This window comes from Anolis carolinensis, chromosome 2, assembly GCF_035594765.1.
Source record: "Anolis carolinensis isolate JA03-04 chromosome 2, rAnoCar3.1.pri, whole genome shotgun sequence".
In the NCBI taxonomy this organism is placed as follows: Eukaryota; Metazoa; Chordata; class Lepidosauria; order Squamata; family Dactyloidae; genus Anolis; species Anolis carolinensis.
In genome coordinates, this window is record NC_085842.1 from 258143650 (window position 1) to 258160101 (window position 16452).

At 37.8% G+C, this 16452-nt stretch overlaps 1 protein-coding gene across 2 annotated transcripts in view; it reads right to left on the minus strand.

The window, feature by feature from the left end:
• cdc42se2 (CDC42 small effector 2) overlaps positions 1-16452 on the minus strand; it is a 94648-nt gene that overhangs the window by 30787 nt on the left and 47409 nt on the right. For both annotated transcript variants that reach the window (XM_003216411.4, XM_016990952.2), the window contains exon 2: positions 1210-1531. In XM_003216411.4, the coding sequence (XP_003216459.1) occupies positions 1210-1263 (54 nt within the window). In that variant the 5' untranslated portion in view covers positions 1264-1531. The remainder of the gene's footprint in view (positions 1-1209; positions 1532-16452) is intronic.

Here is a 16452-nt window from a genome sequence, read left to right on the forward strand (position 1 = left end):
AAAGCCTTGATATAAGGAAGAAAACCCCAAGATGTGGTTAGATGGTGATTCCATAGTTCTTTAGTTTCAGACCCCTGAATTTACTTAATTGTTTTCCCATAGTCTTTTTAAAATAGGGGAATTAGTGACTAACCTAACAAGAGTTCTATTCTAGAACTATAAGAAATGAAACTTTTGTAAATGACTGCATGATGCTGCATATGAATTCAGTATACCTTTCTAGAAAACGTTAGCTATTCTGGCTACTCTCCACCAGTCTCAATATACACCAACTGCTGTGAGATGTAAGCACATACATTATAATGATTGGTGCCCACTAAGGCTGGCATAAAAGGTAAAGGTTTTCCCCTGGTATTAAGTCTAGTCGTGTCCGACTCTGGGGTTGATGCTCACCTCCATTTTTAAGCTGAAGAGCTGGCATTGTCCATAGACACTTCCAAGGTCATGTGGCTGGCATGACTGCATGGAGCACCATTACCTTCCCACTGAAGCAGTACCTATTGATCTATTCACATTTGCATGTTTTTGAAATGCTAGGTCGGCAGAAGCTGGGGCTAACAGTGGGAGCTCACCCTGCTCCCCAGATTTGAACTGCCAACCTTTTGGTCAGCAAGTTCAGCAGCTCAGCAGTTTAACCTGCTGCACCATCAGGGGCTGGCATATACACATGCATTTAATTTTTGTTTATTTTGCTATTACGTATCTTCACCTCAACTCATATTTATGGTAACCTTGCTGTAGAATTTTATCAGTACGATTTATTCAGTGGAAGTGTCACAGCTGTCCTTTAAGGCTCAGAGAGTGCCACTTGCCCAAGGAAATCCAGTAGATTTCTGTGACTGAGTCCAGATTCAAATTCTGATCTCTCAGAGTCCTATGCCAACACTGAAACCTATGCTGCAATCACTTCAACACTATCAATTGATGGAGGTGTATTGCTGTGAGACCAAACATCACTTGCTGTTACATCAAATACAGCCTTAAAACCATGCCAGATACATCAAAAAGGGGATCATTTCACAGCACTACCAGAGTGTAGGAATAAAAGGCATACTCTGCAAAAAGGCAGCAGTTTGGATGATTTCAGTAACTCAAGTCAGTAGACAATTTGGTGATTTAAAACATTAGCATACAAAAGTAGGAAAGTGAAGGATGCGAAGTATAACTAACATCACTAAAGTATAGAAGTAAAATAAAATTCTTACTTACCGGCTGAGGCTGTTCTGCAATACAGCAGTTGAAACACAACCAGAATTCACTCATTTTGTTAACAGTTCAAAGTGCAAATTCCAAAGTTAGGAGCAAGACACAAAGCTCCAAATCTGTAAGATGGTATCACTTCAGTCAATGTTACAGTGTTCAGGAATCCCACAGTTGATAAATAAAATGTTGTCTTTACAACTTCAGTCTCTTACAATGCAATTCAAGCTTGCACCAGGTAGTGGTCCTCTTTTTCTTTTTACTCTCAGGACAGCACCCCTGACATCACAAAAACTGTGCTTTCTTCAGTTATTAGTTTCCAAGTAGTACCCTGGAAAAAAGAAAAAGGAAACATATGTCACTGTATATAGCAGAACATCTGAAACAATTGGTTAGAATCCCGAGGTTAACTCAACATATTCTATTCACAGAATACTCTAGGTTTGACATTATACTTCAGAGCATACAATGTTCATGCTTTTGCTTCAATGCAATTAGTAGGGAATTTCAACATGCAGAGAATCAAAGCACACATTTCACTGTTATTTACTGCTCTTTCATTATTTGTAAGGTTTTCTATAAAGCCCCCCAAATAGGATATTCCATCTATGGATTTTCTGTATGTTGTTAAAGTGTGTTAGGACTTTCCACCCAGCTCTTGAGAAGTAATTTTAATCCCTTATCCAGTTAAAGTTTTGAAAGGGCACAGTCCCCCTTTTCCCCTCCATCACCACCATTTGCTTGCGTTGCCATCATGTTAAAATAATGCAGCCTCCTTGAAATGTGTTGGTGGTATTTGAGCTCATATGCTGCCAGACTAACATAATTTAACTACTTTCGCCCTGCTGCTCTAAGTAGTACTGTTGTCAAAATGGAAAAACGATATTTGAAGTATGAGCTGTTACCTTAAAAGGTTTTAAGCTCCTGGAGTGGAAAAATGACACACATAAGATTACGTCCATTCTTTCGTGAGACTGAAAGGGTAGTTAATCTCTAACTTGAAACTATATAACTCTGAAAGGGTAATAAGTGTTATCCTCCCAGTGCTTTCACTTCAGTCATTTATATTACCTATTTTCCCAGCCTTATCCTTGTAAATCAATCTCAACAAATATTACACTGAAAGATACGGAATCTTACTATGCACATTTAGATGCCTTTGTGAATGTATGTGATCATATCATTCCTTCCAATGCTGAATGTCGATAGTCCTGTACCTATTACATGGGGATGCCATTAAAACAAAAAGGTACTAACTTCTACATACTTGGTGAACTCCCAGGTATGCCGAAGTGTATTATTGTAGTTTGCAAATTAAACATTAACTACCATCAACAGGAACTGTGTTCAGTCACTACAGCATACAGATGACAGTTGAGCATGAAAAGTTGAAGATATCAGTTACGGTAGAAGATGGTGGCTTGAGTTCACCAACAGTATCTTGAATGGTCCATGGGATCTGGCAAATGTGTACTATGATAGTGTGTGTGGGGGGGGGGGGCTTCTTCCTAGCAAAAAATTAAATTGTATGAAGCAACTCTCCTTATTTCTCCTTATATACACTCATTTTTAGATTTTGAGCTGTCTGATAGCCCTAAACCGGCTCTCTTTACCACAATATATTGCAGTGGGATGAAGTTTCACGAGGATGACAAAGAAAAGTTCCTTCATTTTCCTTTTAGAAACCATCTCCCATCTCTGTGTACTCCAGTGTCTCATAATATGTATTTTCATTCTGCTTGGACTTTGTACCAAACCTGTTATTACTCTCATTTCAATGTAGGCAAGGGACATGGCAGGGGGTTGGACTAGATGGTCTTTGCAGCCCTTCCATCTCTAAAATTATATGACTCTAAATATAAAGCTGTACTTCCTTGAAATTTCTTTCTCCCTTCTCTCCAATGATCTAGTGACCACAACAGCATTTACTAAGGTGTACCCTGCTACAATGACCGGATGGTCATGTGGGGTTCTTCTTACCTGCAGCACTTGCTAAAGTGGGAAGAAGTGAGAAGAAATGCTCTTCATTTTAACAGAAATCTAAGTCTAAGCGTAACCTTTTCCCCACACAAATAGGGAAGAGAGGCTTTCTTCTGTGTCTGTCCTGAAAAACTTAGACTATCCCCCCCCAAGGAAGAGATGGGAATAAAACTGGACAGTGGTAGCTTCGGAATTCATGCAGTTCTGAAAGCAGGGGGGAATCTGTGTCACAGTGACTGGAGAAAGTGTGTCACACTGTCTGGGGAAGACTGTGTTTCTTTCTTTTTCCTATGAGAATGGGACTCACTCTGTTGACCCTGGATGGCAATGGATGTGTGTCCTTGTCTATCCTTTGACTGAGCGCTGGGCACACTTCAAAAGGCAGAGGGCCAGAACATACAAATTCAATGTGGTCAGCCAGTTTCTCTTCTTGGCCCAGGTTTTGTTTGCTTCTGGTGAATGGATCAAAGCTATTGACCACTGAAGCAAGTCTAGCCCATCTTTGTGTATTTTTCCATCTAGAGATCCCAACACCTGTAGATTGGGCACTCTATTTAAATAAGCCAACGGAAAGGGGATCGTGCTAGCCTCTCTCTTAAGACCTGGGCAGACTTGTAAAAGAGAATATAGGCAATCCCTGAATTACAAAACATCTGACTTACAAATGACTCCTAGTTAAGAACGGATGTGAAATGATAAAAAGTGGGAGCAATCTACTCCTCGAAAGGGAAATTCTCTCCTTAAAGAGAATTGCATCATGGGGAAAAGGTGTCTCCACTGAGGCTTTATCACCAATCCTTGTCTCCACAACAAGCTATTTTTTTCAAAATCCAATTATTACAGGGACAGAAAGTGAGGTGAAATCTTCTGAACAGGGGCACAGACAGCAAAACAAACACCGCAGGGTGTGTTAAGCCTTCCTGAAGCTATCCGAAGCATTTATATATATGGCTGGAGTTACACTTAAAAAATGTTCCTGTTCCGACAAACATACAAATGCAGCTTAAGAACAAAACTATAGAACTTATTTTGTTCGTAACTTGGGGACCGCCTGTAGAGTTTTTTTTTTAACAATCTGACCTCTATTCAGCTGGACAAGAAGGTCAGGAGCTACTGAGGCAACCGTCCAGGTTATTTCCCCACATCTGTTCTGACATCAACAGAAATGCTTGCTGAAGTGACAGAAAAATACAGAAGACCCATCAGAAAAACTTATCAATTAATCAGTCCCCTGGGGTAGGTTGTTTTAATTAGTCTCCTGCTCTCCATGGAGTGCATAATCAGAAAAGGAACTAAAAATAGAAATGACCAGTATCAATCTGTTGTTATACAAATCTGTTGGGTGAATACACCTGGAATACTATGTACATTACAGGCCATTTGACAAAGGTACAGGAAATGATACCCAGAAAAATCAAGGGACTGGAGAAACTGTCTTGTGAGGAAAGGTTACATCTTTAACTAGGGTAGGGAAGAGCATGTAAGAGAAGGAAAGATAGTGAGCAGAAAATTACACGCGGAGTAGAGAAGGTAGATGCTAGGGTAAACTATGCCACAGGATTATCCACTTAAACTAAATGATGGGAAATCATCATAGACAAAAGGAGCAGATGAAAAGCCACCACTCCATCCAAACTGTCAGTGCCTTGGCCTCAAAGGAAGCAAAGGCAGGCTCAGCTCCATCATGCTTAGAGCCAGAATCACATTAAAGGGCCTCCATTCATCCCAGCTGCCACTGCCCCTGGCATTGGAGGGAGAAAAGAGAAGCCAGAATGTGCTGAAATCAACCCACTCCCCTGTTGCCTTATTCTTTTTTCTTGGGTGCCATGCTGTTTTAGATTGTAAACCTGAGGGCAGGGAATGGTCAAATTAACAATTGTGAACTCTGAATGGTTTTAAAAGGAGACTGGATAAATCCACAGAAAACATAGCCATCAGTAAGTCTGAATGGCTATATGTCACCTCAATTATTAGTACACTTCTGTAAGTCCAGAGTAGAGTGACCATGTAACGGGACTCCAAGTTTCTTAGAAAAACATTAGGTGAATGGAGTATAATCCAATAAAGTGCAATCCAGAAAAGTCATCTTTATAAATTCTGGTTATAGTACATGAAAAATCTGATAGCAGCCACAAGGCCAGACGGTGTCCCTTGCCAGGAAAGCTTTGGCCACACCTCAAACTGTGAAAGTTTGTTCATTTTATGGAGCTAGATAACGTGTTGCAATAATTTACAGATCAAATAACTGAATATTTGTACTGATATCAAGAGAAACATAATAAACAGTTCCTGAACTCTCACAACATATTAACATGTACTGTTTTCTGCTAAGAGTTTGTTGTTCACCCATTTCTCAAATTAGTTTTTCTGCCTTAAAATACTGTCATTAGTGGACTTATTTGGGGCCTCCATCAAACAGAGGCCATCCATCTTCAGTAACTTCCTTAAAACTGGATGTACAGGTTAAGCAGCAGTGACTTTGTTTCAGCATAATGATATAAAGTTGACGTATTTTTAAAAACAATGTATACTCTTGCTTCCTGTGTCTTCATAGGAATTAACCGGAAGTTCTTTCCCAGGTCTAAAATGTTTGTTTTGTTTTTATGAGGGGGGGGGGTAAGCATGGCAAAAATGCTCCATACCCCTTACAGAGAGCTAGGAAGACATTCTGGGGCAAATAGATTTTCAAGATTTTCTTTCAAATTTTTTCTGACTCTGAGGAAGCCAAGCGTCACACGCAGTCTTCAGGATTTACTTTGTCCATCCTTGTTTTAAAAGATGCTCTTTCAATATACCAAAAAACAGTATAGGAAACACTTAATGGTCTAAACCCAACTAGTAATCTCAACTAGAGTAAACCTATTACACCAATGGGATTTTCATAAATGCAGATTTACCAGTCAGCAATTGATTTAATTGGACTTCATTTAGATGCTATCTATAGAGGTAAACACTGGTAAATTTTTGAAGTGCTAGCTGTTATCACAGTAGTTCTCACAATGACACTCTGAAGGGGATTCCAAAATGTAGGCAGTTGTCTCCATTGATCTATATAAAATATATTAATATATAAATGGCCTAAGAGTAACACCCCAAGCAATTCATTGCTGCAGAGAAAAATCTATCTTCCCTTCAGCTAAATCAGAGGGCAGTCCAAGAGATAAATCAGTGGGCAGATAATAATATTGTCCCTGTTAATCACAAAGTTGTAGGGCTTCAGTCTCGGGAGCCCTGGCTTCACAGCACTGCTGGCTAGAACCAAAAATCATACAAGAGGTAAAAGCATTCATAAGTATAAGAATTATGATGTAAATTGGAAGATATCTGTTAACATTTTGAAGTCACCATGACCCCAAACAGTCTTCTGATGGTATTAAAGAGCTAAATAGATATTCTAAATATGCATCTAACCATGGATGCTCATCTTTTTTTAATGCTCCAGTTATTAAAATGAAAATTTTAAAAACCTCTAACATATTTACCATGTTTTATTCAATAGCTGAGATTCCGGAGCATTTTTGAAGTTGTATCCTTACCAGTCATAAATTTCACAGGCATTAGATCAGGCATGGGCGAACTTGGGGCCCTCCAGGTGTTTTGGACTTGAACTCCTACAATTCCTAACAGCGTCAGACCCCTTTCCTTTCCCCCCTCAGCCGCTTAAGCTTAAGTTTTTGTGGACCGTACGGCAGCCTATGACACGGTGCAACATAGAAAAATGATGCATAAAGTCTACGATATCACCCAGGACTTCGACTTTACAAAAACTGTCCAGACCCTCTTGGAAAACCGTAGCTTCTATGTGTAGTTTTAAAGCCGGAAAAGTAGATGGAGGAGGCAAAAGAATGGTTTGCCCCAAGGCAGAGTTCTTGCACCGACCTTATTTAACATCTTCACGAACGATCAGCCACAACCACCACTCACATGATGACCTGGGCCTAACAACACAAGCAAAAGATTTTGAAACAGTTGAAAGCCAACTCACTAATGCCTTGAAAGATCTCTCCAGCTACTACAAAGAGAACCACCTGAAGCCTAACCCTGCCAAGACACAAGTGTGTGCTTTCCACCTACGTAACCATGAAGCCAACAGGAAACTGAAAGTTACTTGGGAAGGCCAAGAACTCGAACACTGCTTCCATCCTAAATACATTGGTGTCACTATTTTTTGTGAAACACTGTAAAACGAGAGACATGAACAAGACTGCAGTGCTGCATTTTGAGAGACAAACTGTTTTGCAGGCAACACAATACTTGCCTGTCTAGACTTCCCAGCTTAATTGCAGCTCCACCAGATTATCCTCTTAAAACAAGATTGAAGCATAGGTGCAGGCAACCAATACTTTTAATTGGCTCTTTTACTATTATATAATTCAGCAATAGCATTCCAAGTAAGAGAGCAAGCCCTATAATGAATTTCTAATCATATTAGATCTATAACCTTATTAACTGGACTGAAGAATGTATTAACAACTTAAGATTTACAGCCAGTTTAATGTTCACAGCGGGAAATCTTTATCATCAGCACCCACAACTCTATGAAGTGGAAAGCAGAGGGCCATTATTACATTTTTTATAAACTGAAGTGCATTCTACTTCCTCACTATTTGCCCTTTGCCTAGCTCTTTTCACTTGCAACTGAGGATAGATACATTTCTGTAAAAGATTAACATTCCTTCTTGTTCTTCTCCCATATGTAGGGTTTTGGTGACCCTCAAAGTCGCACACACTCTCTCCCCCATGGCACTGGCTGCATTGTGCCTTAAGCTCTTAACAACTGTTTCACTTTTAGGGAGACACCTTCTTTCCTTTGTTCAGTGGAGAAGGGGCATCATGAGTTGCCACACTGGGTGACATCAGCCATAGTGATACAATGGGGAATGGCAGGGAATGCATTTATACCTCCCCTCCCACTTCACCTCATTCAAGATTTCTGGATCAGGAACATCCTAGGCCTTGAGATTTTATGGTCAAACCAAGATCAATATCCTGCTGTCAACATAGAGTGGGGAACTAGTGATAGCATTAAAGGTGACACAGTAAACGTCTACTAGTTACTCAAAGCACATCATTCAGATTTTTAAAAAGAGTCTACTATTTCAATGGTTGAAATTTAAGTTTTATAAGCTGTTTGAACAACATAAAGGTTCTGCAGTCAAACCAAAAAGGAAAATAAAATGAAACAAAAAACATTATATGCTAAACCAATATCATTCCAAACTTTGCTTTTAATAATTTGCTCTCCTTAACCAGTGCTCCTCATTGGCACTCCTTGTTTCCTTCCTAGCTTTTTTCTTTCACAGTCAGATTGTGGAATCCCTGTTCTCCTTCAAACTAACTATAATTGTAATACTCTTACTAACAATAACCAAAAATGTGGAGGAGGAGAGGGAGACAAATGACGGCAACCACAATGCAGCAAAAAAGACATAATCAGGACAAACCTATTTGCACATGTCTCTACATAAGTAAATTCTATGGAGTTTAACATTACTTCTAATTTTCAAATGCCAAGAATGAATATATCTCAGTCAGGGTATGAAGGTTTTTTTGGGGTGTGTGTGTGGGGGGATAATATGAATGTAGTTTAAAGATGTGATGCAGGAGATATGGGATTAGAGAGAGAGAGAAAAGAATGGGGAAGGACACAGAAGACAAATTTAGATATGAGAATTAGAGAGACAAGGAAAGGTACCACTATGTGCTGACTCTGTGCATTACTATTGTGATTTCTTCTGTCATGATAGCTTTAAAAAGTTCTGCCTTTGCACACAAAGCCCACTTTCTCCATATATAGCCCTAAAGCGAAAGAGTATTGCGATAGAGGCACTACCAGGCTGTGACCCCAAGAAGAGTTTAAATTTCACACAGCAATTCATACTGAAACTATCAAATGTTACATTATGTCTCAGGCAAAAAGACAGAGATGGATAACATGTTGAATCACACAGGCATAAACAACCAGTCAGCTGAATCACACAGACTAAGTGGTATCCTGGGGAATGAGAATATCATGCCTGATCATTGATAACACTATGCAACACGATTTTTGTTCCTGGGTTATAAATGTCACTTTGTAATTGGTTCTATCATAAAAACATGGAAAAAGTTTGTTAAACTGCAGAAATGTTGTTTTTGCAGGACGTCCTGCAGCACCTTTTGATATAGTTTTTTCAATGAATATCTCACAGTCTCAACCAATTCGAAGTAGTTTGTGGCAGCCACAAAAATTAAGTTTCCGAAGTATAACAACTACATTTAAAGTAAGTACAGCACAATTAAACTGTAAATAACACTTTCAAACCAGGAACAGAATTTTAAAAATATGATTCACATGACACGTACAGTTCCACATTTAGAAAAGACAATCAGACCCGCTTAGGATATCTGCCCCACAAAAAGGGTGTATAGATGGGGTATATCTGTTGAGCATACAGTAACTGCTAGTGTTTCCACACTGCAAAACTACAACAGTTTAACATTCTGTACATTGTGGAAACTGTCAAAAGCAGGAGAGAAACTTGTACAGCCTCTTTGTCCACAACATCTCATAGCCTCTTGGCCGCTATTATCCTCCAAACTGAGTTGGGACACCCCTTTCTCCATCCTTGCAAGCTAGACATGCTAGGTCAGGTTCTCTTTTATTTAAACTCCTTATGCAGACTTAATAAACATGAATTTTAAATGTGTGTCTTTTATTTAATTTTTGTTTCATGTATTTTAATAGGCATTTATAGAGATATGTTTTAGTGTGTAACTTTTATAGAGGTACATTTCTGGTGTTTTTGCTGTGCTTATGTGTTTTAATTGTTCTGTAACCCACCTCTAGCCATGAGGAAAGGTGGATAATGATGATGATGATGATGTTGCCTCTCAATAACATTTTTTTAAACTCCTAAATCAAACCTCTCACTGAATTACCAAACTGTAGAGGGCATGTTTTTGAATGGAAAAAGTGACTTGGGAGTTAAAAATATAAGCAGGAAGAAGGGAAAGCACTGCTGAAGGCAAATGAATAGAACAAGGATAATTTTAGAATATCATCGGAAATTCACTTTGTTTTATTTTATTAAACTGTTATTATAACTCAAAATGAGAATGTAGAAAAAATTGTCAAGGCAGATAGCTCCTCTGTAGAAATTATTCTAATCTCACATCCCTCAGTTTTGAATAAAATACAGAAACAAAATGAAGTACACAAATTCTTCGGAAACTGACATCCAACAAAAGCAACTCCCCATTTCAAAATGTCAAAAGACCCACTTTAAAGATCGAGCTCTCTTGCCTTTTTGCTGCCTCATGTTTTTTTGCTGCAACTTCAAACAGGAAATGTGGTAACTGGTCCATCTCAGTATTGAGAGGAAGAGATAACATGTACAGAAAACCAGAAAAGGAAGGAGGACTGCAGGTGCTCATGCACACTTTGAAATTAAGGGTGCTATCTGTCAGGGCTTAGACAATATACTGTTTTCAGAAAGGGAAAAAAAATAAAAACAGAAGGGAGGAAAGAAGCAAGCAAATAATTGTCCTGGAAGGAAAGACAAGCAGCTTGTTTGAGCCTGTCAGCTACACTATGGTGGATCAATAACACCCTTAGAAACCATATCTTAGTTTATGTCTAGATAAAAGGAGATGCAATCTTTGGGATGTGATTGGAGGATATCTAACGTTTACACTCTGATACTCTGAAAGATGGGGAAATTTGACATTTAGTAGATGAATGATCTTGCAAAGCAGAAAAGACCCAAAATGGGAATCTGAATATTTAAAGTCTAAGATAGTCTAAGATAGCTTTGTAAAATTTACTTAATTTATAACTCACCTTTTACCTGAAAGGAACTCAAAGCAACTTACAATATGAACTAAAACAGAACATCTAAAATAATAGAAATATAACAATTTAAAAAGTTAAATAATTTTTGTTGTTGATTATTCTTTCAGTCGCTTTCGACTCTTCATGACCTCATGGACCAGCCCACGCCAGAGCTCCCTGTCAGCCGTTGCCACCCCTAGCTCAAAACTCTACTTTAAAAAATTAAGAATTTAACATTGTGATTGGATTGCTACTTAGACAGCCTTCAGCAGAAATGAAACCTTCCAAAAGCTTACTTCCTCTGAACAAATCTTGCAAACAACAATTTGTTATAGGGCCATCTTAGAGTTGCCATGAGTCAGAAATGATTTAAAGGCAGATAACACTATCACATTATTTTACTTGATGGAGTCTGCATGCAACAAGAAGTCTTCTCCAGGGCAAACCTTTGTGTATGTGGTAATATCTTAAAACAGGGATCTTCAAACTTCATAAACAGAGGGCCAGTTTCCAGTCCCTCAGACTATTGGGGGGCGAGACTATAGTTTGAAAAAAATATATACAAATTCCCATGCACACTGCACATATCTTATTTAATAAAATAAAAGAACAATACAATATTTAAAATAAAGAACAACTTTAACCCACAAAAACTTACCAGTATTTCAATAGGAAGCCTGTTTTTGGCTGATGAGATAGTCTAGTTAATTAGGATTGTTGTTGTGTGCCTTCAAGTCAGTTCAGACATAGGGTGATTAAGTCAAACATTTAGGATGGGGGCCAAGTAAGTGATCTTACAGGGCTGCAACTGACCTGCGAGTCTTAGTTTGGAGACCTATGCCTTAAATCCTAGACCCATTCACAATCATCCATATTACATTACCCACTTGCATGGGATCTCATTGGTCAGAATCACTACCAAAAGTCAAGAGAAACTCCATTTGCTGCATTTATACTGATGCTAAGACTGAAATCACTGAATGTGATGGGATTTGTTTTTAATAGGCATTTAGAGAGTTATACTATGAAGCTACCATGCTGACTGGGAATAAAATCTTATCAAACTCTATTGGACTTTGTGCAATGTGTATGCCTGACTGGATAATTTGGCAGATAAATGGAAACATGAAATTTTAATATGAATGACAACCTCTGGAGCGGCTTCGGTTGATACTTCCAAATGTACTGGAATGCAGCACCCACTGCTGCCAGACAACATGATCAATAACTGGAGTAGTATTTTACTACATCTGCAATGTTTTATTAGCTGGATATTCACATTACACCTTCAGCATATCCTGAGGACAGAGTCTGCAAAATCCCCTATGGAACACCCCCATAATTCTCTTAGAAATAAGCAGAGGACATTTAACATTATGTCCTACTCTGATTTTTTGGTGATGCAACAAAGAGGAAGATGCTAAGATTGTTGAAACCTTCATGGGCTCAGAAGCAGAAAGGAATTAGCTAAGTCTTGGCATGGCAAGTGTATTTCCTTATGTCAATTACCAACTTTTTACTTTTAACTCAAAAAGAAAATTGTATCAGCTAAACCTGCTAGACATGAGGTTACATTATTGCTTTAGTCATAAAAAGGATGAAGGAATGGGAGAGAAAAATGTGGCAGTATCTTTAAGAATGTTTTTTTTTTTAATTTTTGCATGAATGTTTGTGGATTAAGCCTGTTTTTGCATCTGCCATTAGGTATTTCAATGTTATGGCTTCATTTACATTTCATGCACATGTTTTTATTTCCTATGTGATTTCAATGATAAATTTACTTACTGACTTCCATACAGAGAGCTTCAGGTTGAAGACTGCTGCTCTAAATTTTGATATTTAATTCAAATAATCTGACAGGCACATTTGTTATCTTTCTGGAACTAGATAAGGTCTTATAGTTTTGCACTGTTTGATCTACTTACAGAGAAACAGAGCACACAGGCACTTGTCTTTAGGGTATTATTTCTATGGATGGATTTACATGTCTCTCAGGGCAAAGATGTTAAATATCTGATTCTCTGAGATAAGCAAACTGCTAGAGATGATGTGCTAATCCACATGTTTTTTCCTTCCTCTCTAATACTACCAATACATATTCCAATGCTAGAAAATGTAGAAGAGTCAACACATTCTTAATAGACCTTAATAGTGCTTAATCCAAAATTCTCTATCAACTCATTAAATACTCCACAGAGTTTGCCAGCTTGTGATGATTTAGTTTTAAACACAAACCTTCTGCACACTCTATTATCCCTTCCACAACGGTGTCATTTTCTCTGTGTATCAGACAAAGCAAGTGACTAGTGGTAAACAAGATTTGCAACATCCCTTTTCTGAGTCGGTGGGTCTTCAATTTGCCTCTTCACCCATGAATTTCCCAGGGGTTTCTTAGGCAAGGAATCCTCAAAGGTGGATTGCCACTGCACTCCTCTGAAATACAGTCTCAAGTATCTGGTATTCCTTGGTGTTTACTTTAACTGTTTATTTGTAATACAATTAATATTTAATTCTATTTAATGTTTGTATATTTTAGGTTTTAATTTGTACTGCATTTGGTTTTACTGTAAACTGCTTTGAAAAAATGGGGTATAAACAAACATAGCCGCAGTAGTGATAATAATAACTGTTATTATTTATAGCTTTCCATTAATCCTACTCTATCCATCCACAAGATATTTTGTATATTTGTGTAATATTTAATTCTATTTTAATGTTTGTATATTTTTAGGTTTTAATGTGTATTGCATTTGATTTTACTATAAACTGCTTTGAGTCTCTTTTGTAGTGAGAATGGGGTATAAACAGACATAGTGATGCAGTGGTAATAATAATAATAATAATAATAATAATAATAATAATAATAATAATAATAATAATAATAATAGGTGGCTTTCAGTTAATCATACGCAAGATATCCACAAGATATTTTGTATACAACTGTCAGATAAGATTTTTTATAAGGAAGTCATATCTCCAGGAATTCAGGACCCACTTGAATAATGAAAATGACATTCCCTGCATAACAAGATTTTTCTTCAGGTTGGAACCAGGCATTTGAATACTTTTCTTCAAAACTTTTTAAAGAAGTAGCTTGCATGGATGCATATGTATAACCACTGCATCTATGTAGGAAAGTACATCTTATCTATTGTTATTTTACAGGCTCAGGCCTGTGGAGTTACAGTTTTTATAACTATATATTTAGCCAAATTTGTTTTGTTTGTGAACTGCCTTGTATCCCTCATCAATAGAAAGACAGAATGAAAAGAAAAGGGAGGGGGAGAGAGAGAGATTTCCATAAGGTTCAAATGTATGATTTCTATAAGGTTCAAATGTGTTTAATGGTTCCCCCTCACAGTAGCATGTTACAGTTGTTGAGGTATCATATGGAGATAGCCTGGTAGTTATTAAAGAAGTTACTTCAAGAACTGGGGTATATTTAAATGAAGGCTGTATCCCAGCTCCACTGAATAGTATCCCTGTCTTGGGATGACTATTTTAATGCTACTCACACACCTGCTTTAATCCAAACTGAAATCAGCCTGGAAACTCACACGGTGCAATGAGATATTACTACTGTGTGCACCTATTCGCCATATTGGGTTACGTCCAGCCATTTGACCATACAGCCCACCACACCTGTAAATCATACATTATAATGTAATATAATAATATAATATTATTTTAGTGTTTATTAAAAAACCGCGAAACAGCGAGGGCTCGTAAAGCAAACTGTGAAGTAGTGAGAGAACACTGTATTCCCTTAATCAAATAGCTCTTCTCTCTTTTTTCATCATTCTGACTGCCCACTTGCATTTCTATTAAAGTGAAGCTGGTAAAGCAAGGACTGGTAAAAAGTCACCCTAACACCACGTCTACACCCAAAAACCCTTTTTTTTAAAAAAAAAAAAAGGCAACACCACTTTTTTCAGACACTGATTCAAGCAAGAGAGCTATATTTCCATGATGTGAATGATCAGGTGATCAACAGGAGTGCTTATGTCAAAACCACCTTCCCCACTTTCCAACATGATCTTAATTTAATTTAGTGCTCAAAATATACATTTTTAAAAGACAAAACCAGTGGAGTAAACCAGAAGTTTTTTTTCAAAAGTCACCTTAAAGCCCTCAAAAAGTGTTTTCACACTGGAATAAGAGGAAACCCATGTGTTTCAACAGGATGGGGACCAAAATAGTGACATATTACTCCACCTGTTTATATTCTGCATTTGTTCTTTCTCTGCAAAACAATATAGCACTTTTCTGGGGGTCAAGTCAGAATCTGAGAAAATGTGGAAATTAGCTGCTGGATATAATGACACATTATGCCATATCTGCTATGATTCTCCACCAAGGTCACTATTTAAAAACCAGATTTAACTGCCAGGCTGTACTACTTAGCCTTGCACACTACATGTGTGCCTCCTTCCAGGCTTATCATTATTACTTGACTAAAGCAAACTCCTGCTGCTCTGGCCATAATAGACACAATTCATCCTCATTTTTAAAAGATATGTATAAGTTTATCAGTTTTAAAATGTCTACAAATTAAATAAGACATTTTGCTTTCACAGAATGCTGTCATGCTGCAGTTACTCCCACACCACTTCCTCTTGCAGCTAACAGGGCATATGACTATTTAAGGTCTGGTAAGTAATGTGGTTATTTTTGGATTTTCAGTGCTTTGTGAGTGTTACAGCACTCAGCACATCCCAAGGAGATTGTCTGATATGTGCACACTATAAAATAAAATGTTTCTTCCCACCCCATTTTGTAGCTGCATATTAGCTTACACACGATGCAAACATTTTATGCTATGAAACAATATTAATAATCAAATAAATTCATTAACATAATATGTGAAATTGATTGTTAACTCTAGTTTCCTCTCGAACTGCAAAATCTTCATTAAAATAGTTTTTTTCCTTTGATTACTGTACATAGTTTATACAGAAGTAAAGGTACTATATGAAGATTCCACCTATTTATCTGAGCATCCCAGAGGTTAAGGTTTGGGTGAAATTCACCAGTTCAAAAATATAAGGAGCGTGTTTTATTTCCAGCTTAAATTTCAGAGTTGCACATATATATATGGTGGCCAAAATGGAATAGTAGGTTGAATGTTGAACTGGGGAGGGGGCATTAATGCAGTTTGACATTACTTTAACTTCTATGGTTCAGTGCTATGGAATCACGGGAGTTGCAGCTTGGTGAGGCACTGGCACTCTTTAGCAGAGAAGGCTAAAGAGTTTGTAAAACCACAACTTCCATGATTCATAGCACTGAACCATGGTAGATAAAGTAGTGTCAGGTTCATTAATTTGACAATGTAGACTAGGCCTGCACAACCTTCTGCCCTCCAGGTGTTTCGGACTTCAGCTTTCCAAATTCTTGACAATTTAACAAGCTGGCTAAGCTTCTGAGAGTTGGAGACCTAGACATCTAGAGAGCAGCAG